This window comes from Echiichthys vipera (assembly GCF_963691815.1).
Source record: "Echiichthys vipera genome assembly, chromosome: 19".
NCBI lineage: Eukaryota > Metazoa > Chordata > Actinopteri > Perciformes > Trachinidae > Echiichthys > Echiichthys vipera.
In genome coordinates, this window is record NC_139844.1 from 8,892,360 (window position 1) to 8,903,013 (window position 10,654).

At 39.7% G+C, this 10,654-nt stretch overlaps 1 protein-coding gene across 1 annotated transcript; it reads left to right on the forward strand.

Moving 5' to 3' along the window:
* Window positions 1-2,284: 2,284 nt before the first annotated feature.
* Window positions 2,285-8,734, forward strand: tdrd15 (tudor domain containing 15; the record flags this gene model as incomplete). Its single annotated transcript, XM_083934563.1, has 3 exons — window positions 2,285-2,340; window positions 2,542-8,208; window positions 8,551-8,734. The coding sequence occupies 3 exons, from the start codon at window positions 2,285-2,287 to the stop codon at window positions 8,732-8,734; spliced, it is 5,907 nt and encodes a 1,968-aa protein (XP_083790689.1).
* Between the last annotated feature and the right edge of the window lie 1,920 nt (window positions 8,735-10,654).

A 10,654-nucleotide genomic window follows, 5' to 3' on the forward strand; every position in this document is an offset into this window, starting at 1 on the left:
TTCTTTTCATTATTGATTCATCTGTACATTGGTTTTTTTGTTAAAGGATTAATTGTTTGGTTTTTAAAATGTCTAAAAATAGTTCTAATTATTGAAAATAATCATATTTGTTTTGCCCGACAAACAGTAGAAAAGAAAAAAGAACAACAATATGTAGAGATCACAGCAGTAATTTATCATAATCAAACAGCTGGAACTAGACAATGTCTGACAGTTTTTTTTATGATTGACTTAAATGATTAATCTAATACCTTTAATGGACTAATTGTTTCAGCACAACACCACACTATAAGAAGGGCATATATTATGTTGTTATTAAAACATGAATCCTATTGGACATTTCATTATATACCATATCATTCAAAATAACCATAATTGAAATCATCCAGACAAAAATCTAAAGAGAAGTCAGATAATTAACCTGAGTAAAAGTAACAATGTTATGGTTTAGAAATATTTCGTTAGAAATTTAAGTCATGCATTTAAACCCTTACGTAAAAATACAAAAGTATTTGCGTCAAAATAATAACGGTTAATAACAGTAAACTCACTGTGCACATTACAAGGGCCAATGAATCTAACGTTAACGTTAACAGTACTTATGTATTATATACTTATTTTATTCTTTTTTCATAGTTAACTACTTTTGTGTCTTGTATTTTAGTTTTTGTTTATTCTTTTTTGTTCAAAATAAAACTTAAAAACTAATTAATTAATTAAAATCTCTCTCTCTCTCTCTAATATATAGATATAGATAGATGGAAAGATGGATAGATGGATAGATAGAGAGAGCGAGAGAGAAAAAAATAAAAATGAAAGAGCCAATAAATCCATGTACACATTTAACTGAACTTTGAGAATGTTAGGGAATGATTTAGAGAACGCTCATACCTGAAGTTAGTGGAGGAGAAAGCGGAAGTGGGATCAGACACTTCTTCTTCTTCTTCTTCTTCATCATCATCTTCTCCATCTTTGGATTTTAGCCTCCTGGGCAACTTTATCGACAGGTCGCAGGAATGAAGCTGCAGAAAAGGTAGGAAACCGTTAGTGAGGAAACTAACGGTCACTAGCGGTCATTTGAAATCTAACCGAACGTGACGACCGTTAGGCCGATTAACTAACCAACGTTAGCAGTGTTAGCTCCCTGCTAGTTTTTGGCGCTAACGTTATCTTTTCAGTCAGCCAGCTGTCAACCCACGCACCGCCATGAAAAACCGCTGAGTCACTAGGCTACCAAGACGAATAAAATATAATATGGATATTTAGTATTAATAACTTTTGTTATGGAAGACTTTCGCATTGTGTTACTCTTGTGTTCTCATGTAGTAATGTGTACTCTTACGCTAATTTAACAGCAGATGTTCAGTCAATTTGTGCTCCCTGTCGAGATGTGTTACTTGGCGGTTCTGCACAGGCGCGGTAGCATTATTTTATAGGGAAGTATATTTTTTATTTTAAACGGTTTTTCTAACGTATAGACCTTTTCTACGAAATTCCATTGCTAGGCAACAGCCTTAATCCTTGTTAACTTCCTGTCAGTTGTTGTCATTGACATACACCGCAACAGGTAATAAACTAGGACACATGTAGAATGGTTGTTAGCATCAAGGTTGTTGCCTAGCAAAGGAATTCCATTAAAAAGGTCTATATTCACTTGTCAAAACATTCAAATTGTTCAAATGTTGGCACAAGAAACAGGATTCACAAACAAAAAAGTACAGGACATAAGTGCAATAATATAAAATCAAGAGATAAGATATTCAAGATACACAATCATGAACACACATTGATTTACCGGATTTGTTTTTGATTTGCATGAATGTATAGTTTTTGTTTAGTTTTTTATTAAGCTATTTTAAATTTGACATTGTTCAAAATATGAATTTAAATTTGGTCTATGAAAATATGATTCTCCCTTTATCGTAAAGACACACTGGCAAATCAGCATGATGTTAATTGAAATTGTAATTAATACAAATAACAGTAACAGTTTTTGTTTTTTTTGCTTTCACCTAGGTGTTTTATTTATTCCCCACCAAAATCACAAACTTGCCCTGAAGGTTGGTCCAACCCTCTCATTAGACCCTACATTTAGATAAGAAAAACTTTCCAAAATAAACCCCTTTTTAAACAAGAAAAATTGATACAATTAAAATTGTGTTTATATTAAGTTTATAAAGGCTTAGTATGTAGGTCAGCGTCAGTGCTGTTTTTGCGTTGGTGTATTTTTAATGATAGTGAGAAGGTAAATTCCAACATATTTCTTTCAGGTTCTGTGTTGGATATGACAGTTGCTGATGATTCAGCCATGCAGTCAGTGCTGGGCTACGAACATCAAAAGTAAGCAATCAATATTAAAAAAATAAAGTGATGCTGACTCCTCCATATTTGCTTGTGACATCTGAGGCAAGGGCCATCTGCAGAACATATGACGCAATCCCACCACAGACTCTGAATGTCTCTCTTTTGAATTAATGCAGTCATAAATTCCTCAAATGATTTACATGTATTGTAAATAACATATGTCACTGAAATTTACAGGTTTGGTCCATCTGCACCATGTGCCCTTTGGCCAGTGGACCTCAGATTAACTCACTTGGACTGGAACCCTGAGGCAACCCTGATACACTTCCAGGGACAGTACCTCACCATATGTGAACTTGACTATAACATCTTGCAAGGGGAAATACAGAACTTACCAAAGAAGAAAGCTGCAGTGGATATTGGAGAGTTTTGCCTCGTGGAAGATTTGAGTTCAGGCCGCTGGTACAGAGGACGAGTTCAGAACCGAAAAGAGGACTTGTTTGATGTTTTCCTCATAGATCACGGCAACGTCTTGAGTGTTGACATCGACCACATATCTTCTTGTTCAAACGACCTGTTCATCCTTCCTCCAAAGATAGTTTGTGGATTTCTTGCAAATGTACTGCTGCTTCAAGGTTGTTCTCATTCTGTGGTGGAGGTGTACTTTTCAAACCTGATCGGAAGAAATGTCACAGGTTACATCCAAGCCTTCCTGCCCCACAAAGTGCTCTTATTGGAAGCCCCTGATATTAACATTGACCTTGTTAGACATGGGTTTGGAAGGCATGTGGACACAGATACTTTCCTCCTCTTGGTTGGGATGCTAACAGAAGTGTCACTCAAACAAAACATAGAGCCAGTTCCTGACTTACTTATTGAAAAGCCAAGAGGACAAGAATATTGCTTCAGACCAGCTGGTTTGCAGGGATACGAAAAAATTCTGTCATTCTGTGGGCCTAGATTGAGTTGTGGGACACATGCTAAAGTGCATGTAACTGCTGCTGTTAACCCTGGGCTGTTTTACTGTCAGATGACCAGCATGGAAACAGATCTTTGGGAAATGTCAAAGAAGCTAGCTGCAGTTAATGAGTACCGAACGAAAGAACACAGTCAAAAGACTCCAGAAAACCTGGGTTTACTGTGTTCAGTCAAAGGCAAAGATGGAAAATGGTACAGAGGCTTTGTGCAGTTTCTCCCAGTCAACTCTCAACTTAGAGTTTTGTTAGTTGACTACGGATTCTTTGAATCTATCAAAGTTGAGAACGTCCACAGGTTGCCACCTGAATTCTTTTCAACACCCATCATGGCATTCCCATGCTCACTCTCCTCCCTGAGCGATCAGGATGAGGCGGCCAAAACTCAGCAGTTGAGTTTTCTCAAGGTAGGCTTGCTTGGAAGAGTGCTAGATGTGGAGATCAGAAGTTTTGATGAAGAACAGCACCGGTACTCTATCACAGTCATTGGTACTGACGAAAATCATGTGAAGGAACCTGAACCCATTCAAGAGCTTCCTAGAAAGAAGGCTGAGGCAGTTTTTGAGACAGGAGAATTGTCCTCTAAGGGTGGGTATTTATTCTATGAGACAATCATGGGCGAAGCATTAGATAAAACACTGGAAGCAGAAGAAGTGCTTGAAGACTCAGTCTTTGTAGGCTATGTCGAGCATGTCCAGAATCCAAACCACTTCTGGATCAGAACACAAAAACGCAATGATGACTTTGAAGAAATGATGACGAAATTGACAGATCATTTCAGTCAAGTGAAGTTGGATGAAGACGTGCTTTTGAATCCTGAGCTTGGGACACTGTGTTGTGCGCTCTATGAGAAAGACATGCATTTCTACAGGGCTGTAGTGACAGACACTCTTGAACATGGAGCTGAAGTTCTTTTTATTGATTTTGGGAACATTGAGAAAGTGCCTCACATGTTGATCAAGAAGATACCCGATACATTTGCCAGCAAATCAGCGTTTGCCTTCTGTTGTTCTCTTGTTAATGTTGTTCCTTTGGATGAAGTCTGGACCAACGCCACCTCTGACTTTTTCAGACAAGCTGTGTCAAACAATGCCCTGTTAGTCCATGTTGTCCAAATGAGGAAAAACAAATGTGTTGTCGACCTCTATCAGATAGGAAGTGACAGCAATCAAAGTTTCACCGAGTTCCTAATTTCTTCAAAACAAGCTGAATACTGGAACAACATTGCCATAGAGCCTGTAATGCGGAAAAAAACAGTTCTGACTGAAAAAACAAGGTGCCAAACACATACTGTAGCATCAGACATCAATGGGAATACAGAGCAATCAAAGGAGTGTGAGGAGGAAGGGAAAACTTGCAAAATTCAAACTAATAAGGCCCAAGCCCCTGTTAGCTTTAAAGCCTTAAGCATCAAACCTGGGTGTAATTTTGGTGTGTGTTGCTCTTTGATCAAGTCTCCATCAGATTTCTGGTGCCAGTCTCTGGATAAGTTTCCAGCTCTGGAGGAACTGATGGATAAAGTTAATCAATATTACTCAACTCACACAGTTCCCCTCCAATCAGGAGATTCATGTTGTGTCGCCAAGTCACCTCAAGATGGAAGATGGTACAGGGCTTTCATCACAGAGACACAGAAAGGTCATGCCAGAGTGATGTTAGTTGACTATGGGCTAACTATCCAAACCAAGGAGCACAACCTTCAGGCAATAATGCCAGAATTTGTTTATTTGGAACGACAAGCCTTCAGGTGCAGCATTTATAACCTGATCGAACCTGCTCAGCCCAAGAACAGTGAGGATTGGAGTCCAGAGGTGAGCAAGTCGCTGAGAGATTTTGTCCTTGACAGCACCAGTGGTCTGAGATGTCAAGTTGTCTCTCAGTTGAATGTGGAAAACGAAGGGCTGTGCAATGTTGTGGAACTCTACAACACCCAAACCCAACAGAGCATAACAAATTGGCTTTTGGAAAACGGCCTGCCAAGAGGAATTTCAACAAAGCAGCTCTCAACAGTGTTTCCCGAGTCTTTTGTCTACTCTTCATATGATCTTAGTCCTGGAAATGAAGAACAAGTCTACATCACTCACATCAGCAGTAAGTGGGAGGTCTACTGCCACATTGAGAGAAACAATGAAACCATTGAAGAGCTCGAAAAGAAAATCTCAAAGGAGAGTGAGAAAATGATGCAAGCCAGTACGAGAGCAGTCATAAAAAAGCTCTGCCTGGCAAAATACTTTGATGGCAAATGGTACAGGGGGTTGGCGCATCCTGTTCAGTCGCCTCTTCATCTCGGTGTGTTTTTTGTGGATTATGGAAACTCAAACATATCTGAGAAAACCCATGTCATGTTTATCCCCAGAGACTCTACTGATTTGCTGCACACACCCATGCAGGCTGTGAAATGCCACCTGGCTTCAGTGTCTAAGGAAGAGCTCTACGCAGATGTCAAAGAATGGCTTGATGGCGCACTCCTCAACAAGCAATTGAAAGCTGTCATAGTTGGAAACAGTGAAGATGGTTCATTTGATGTTGAACTGTTTGATGGAGATGTTAACATCAATGAGAAGGTAAAGGAGCTCATTCTAAATCTTTCACCAAAACCGACGACAGTTGTGAGCAGCACAAAGACAAAACATAAAACTCTCCGCACTAGAAACACAAATACTACAAGCAGGAGTCAATGTAAGGCGCAGTCTTCAAGGTACCCCACATCGATTACCTACAAATGCACTAGTGCTGGGAGTGCACGTTGCAAAAAGAAAGAAAACTCAAAAAACTATGTTCATGGGAAAGCTCAGAAAAAGAACACAAAAGTAAAACAACAAAAAAAGAACTGTGATACAAACACAAAGTCAGAACAGCCACAGTCTACAGAGAAAACAGAGATCCCTCAGCTCTCATGTTTGCCCGGCATGAAAGTGAGTGCTGGTTTCAGGGCAAAGTGTTTCATCTCCCACATCGACTCCACCAACAGGTTTTACCTTCAGCTGTCAGAGGATGAACCTGCAATCTTGAAAATGGGTGAGGATCTGAACTCGAGTATCTTCAGAGATTCCTTGAAGACTATCACATCTTTGAGAATCAGTGATCTTGTTCTGGCGGAGTATGAAGAAGACGGCGCTCTGTATCGTTCTGCTGTAAAGGACTGTGAAGGAGGTTCCTGTTTAAAAGTTGAGTTTGTGGACTTTGGAAATTCAGCAGTCGTGGGGAAGGAGAAGATCTACTCCATACCAAAGAAGTATCTCTCTCAGCCAAGATTTAGCATTTCATGCACCTTGTTGGACTCAAGCATGTACAAAAATGATGCTTCTTTCACTGAAGCTCTAATGGAGAAGCCTCTCATGGTTGAATTTGTCTGCCATGATGAAGTTCATTGGAAAGTCAAGGTTGAAATCCTTGATGGAGCTGTGGGTCCTCCAGCGGCACTTGAAGCAGCTGTCAAAAGTAGCACTGGAACTGAAAAGGAAGAGGAGACCCCTGCATTTGAAAAAGAAGAGGAAGCGAGCTCCTGCGAGCAGAACCACTTGAGAAAAGCAGTGAGTGAGAATGAAACAAAATCCGAAACAACTACCATTGATGGTGAAAACTTAACGCCCAAACCAACACCTGCAACACTATCACCTAAAGTAGGAGAACATAGAGGAACACCCACCAGAAACAAATGTGATTCTAAGGAGAATCAATGCTCCTCTGTCAAAGCGAAAAGGGATTGTGCAAATGATATCATACCTCTGACTATTCAAGCTAAAGACACAGAGACTGGTACAATCCTGTCAGTCCTACATAACAGCAATTTTTACGCTAGACTTGATAAGACCAGTGACCTGCTCAATGCACTGCAAAGTAGTATAGCTGACAACCTACACAAGTGTGAGATGGTGACTGAAGAGGATTTCAAACAAGGCCTTGAGTGCTTAGTTCAGGTGCACAAGGACAGGCAGTGGCACAGGGCTATTGTTCAAGATGTAAGCCAGGGGAAATGCCAGGTCCTCCTTGTGGATCATGGAATAACAGAAGAAATTTCAAGTGTCTTAATACGCCGACAGTGTAGCGAGGTGGCAAAAATCCCAATCCTTGCACTTTTGTGTACGGTGAACTGCCTTGGGTTCAGTGAGGTAGAGGGTGCTCACAAATCGAGGTGTCTCAAACAGATCATCGGCAAAGAAGTCAAGCTGGTCTTTGTGTGTTATTCAGAAGCCGATAAACTGTGGAAGGTTGAAATAGACACGGATGGATTGTTTCTCATTAATCAAATCATAATGAATGAAGAGAGGCTCCCATCATCTGCTGAAACTAAAGCAGGGGAATCCAACTTGGACACAAGCGCTCCTCAGCAACTCGTCTTTGCTCCCATTGACATAGACAAAGTATATTCTGGCTTTGCTGCTGCAGTGACAAATCCCTTTGACTTCTGCATTGTTCTTGAGGATGTGCTTCTGGTCATGAACAAAGTGTCCATAATGTTGGACGACCTCCCTGGGCAGATGTCTCCTCTTCCTGAAGCCCACCTCGTCCCTGGCTGCTGCTGCCTGTTGAAATCAGAAACTAAGAACAAGTGGTGCAGAGCAGAAATGGTACACGCCGACACCACAGCGGTCCTAAACCTGGTGGATTACGGCCATTGTGAATGCATCCCATACGAAGACTGCTCCAAGCTGAAGAAGCTTCCAGAAGAGATAACAAACCTCCCAAAAGTGACATACCCCTGCATCCTGAGAGGGGTGAAGCCAGTTGGAGTGGATGGACAGTGGACTGACGAAGCGGCAGTCTTCTTCCAGCAGTGTTTGTACCAGAAGAACCTCCAGATCATCTTCAGAGAGTTTGTGTCAAACACACACTGGAAGGTGGACATTCTGGCAGATGGCGTCCATGTTGCCAAGGAGCTGGTGGATGCTGGACACGCCAAGTATATAGACGTCATGCTCGGACTGAGGTAGGCCTTCAATACTCATCCCAAGAGTCATCCCTTCAGCTCATGTTTTTCACATTTTTCGATTAATTTAGTAGGATAAAGCTGAGAAAAAAAATGGTTGATGAAAACATAGTTCTTTAGCAGGTTAACCTCAAGCATACAATGAGATGTCTTGAACAACCAAACTTGAACAATCACTTGTCATTCCCTTTGGAAATCAGTTTAAGCTCTTTTTTTTTTAAAGTAAGGTATTTTTCAAGATAAATCTGTAATATAAGGGGGAAAAAAGTCACACATTTGCTGCCAACACAGGAATCTTCAAGGAAAATGCATCAAACCTAACCTTATTTCTGATCTATTCAGGTTCCAGAACCAGAGCCCTGTTAAAGCTGCTCCTCAGAGACCTGACAGTGAAGAAGAGTGTGACCAGGAAGATGAAGGCTCTGATAGGAAGTCAGATCTCTCTGCTGAGGCTACTGATGAAGCGAAGGGGAAGATGTCACTCACTGTTGTGTCTGGATCTAAGCAGTGTAAGAGAATATTCTAAACACATCAGAAAGTATTTTGTTTATTGACTCAGGGGAACTACTTGTCACTTAAGTGAGAAAAGCTGGTCCACTTTAAGGTTAGTTCACCTTAAGTGAGCCTGTGCCGAAGTTGTCGCTAACCACTTTCACTTTAATCCGCAGGTAGCAATCAAGGAGTTGTTGCATCACCAACAAATAAACTACACACACACCGCACTGTTGCTTTCACGGACATAATGTTTCTACTGACTTCATACTCGTCGTCACACATGCTCTCTCTTGACCGCACACTTGCTAATGTTACGCATTGTTATTCCTTAAACGAGTTCACAACTCTAATAACACATTTAAAAAAAACAACAACCCGATGCTTTGATCATGGCATGTCGCTGGGCTTGCAGTACGCTGGAGGAAACCCTGGGCTAAGATGGTTTTAACATTATGAGCAATTTGATATGAATATTCTAATATACAGTAAGGAAACAGTATGAAAATATGCAGCAATATGGAAAAATATGTATAGCGCAGTAATATGAATACACTACTTTTTTAACACGGGGATATTCTCCAAATATTTTAACACACACCTATATAATAGGTCATAGTGTATGTACAGGTATGTCCTGACCATACTCCACAGCGCTGTAGATCCTGATATAGTTACACCGGCTCATCGTTCTGCAGGTTCCTATGCAGTATGGAAAGTATGGAAAAATGTTTGTGTTGTTTCCAGACTATTATCTCACTTTCTAAAATAAAAAATACTAATATATACAAATCAAAACAATCTTACTAACGCAACATAGCCCACCTGTAGATATGAAACTAATCATATCACTCATTCATCAATTTTTTTCCATACGTGTCGTCTACATTTTTCTTTTTCTGAATGATTCATTTTTATTCATTATTATTTTTTCTATTTACAAGTATGTTTACTCCATCTAATAGCCAGTAGCAAATACTTCTGTTTTCTGTTGTAGTTCCTGGTTAATTGCACACCCTGATTCTGGGATAGAGGGGCAAAAACGCTGTGGCTTGTTTGCATTTCTTTAAACCAATCAAACTCTCCTGTTGCAGGTTTTGTGATGTGAAGGCGGTCTGGTTGGATCTTCTCTCTAAAATGAGCAATGACATCACAGCCGTGCCAAGTCACTCTGCATACAATTAATCCCAGTTAGATGCTACTTGTTGGATGTTTTGGCTCAGCACTTTGATTTATGTTATTATGTTACGTTACTTGTTTTTATTCATGGTGAAACAGATTTATTTTGTTCTGTTGACTTAGTTTGAGCACCTTGGAAGATTTAAAAGTGAGCAGCATTATGTCCCTAAAAGCACAAGTCATCTGAGCTAGTGAACTGTTCATTTTCTTTATTAAGATTTAAATTTAGCCTTCTCCGCAATGTCTATTTAAAACTCTTCAGAGTATTTTTGTTTTATATATGTGTATATATACATAAAAAATATTGTCAGTCAGTAAAATCTGTAGTGTTTGTTTTAATAAGGTGAACTGAATATAAAGTAGCCAAGCAGACATTTTGTTTGATTTTACTTTTCAGTTACGTCCATTTTGTTCATTTTGAGTTGTAATGACTTTTTGAGAGGAAATAATTTTTCCAGATTAAAAAAAAACGTTTTCGCAATTAGTGCCTTCTGTTGAATATTATCATCACTCCTGAATTATTTGTGAAGTTTGGTAAGTTTTTGTAATAAAAAAAAGTTTCCAAAAAGGCAATTCATTGGAGAAAATAACTTGTCATAACTTGTCAGAAAAATCCTGAAATGAAATAGAAATTCCAGTTCACGATTCATCACTAGAGTGTGCTGTTGAGCCAGGGTGGTTTGAGTGTGCGAGGAACAGTAAAGGCTGTCAAAGCAGTGCAGACCTCTGTCAACTTTTTGTGGCTGATTGGATTATAAATCCAGACCAACTGTCT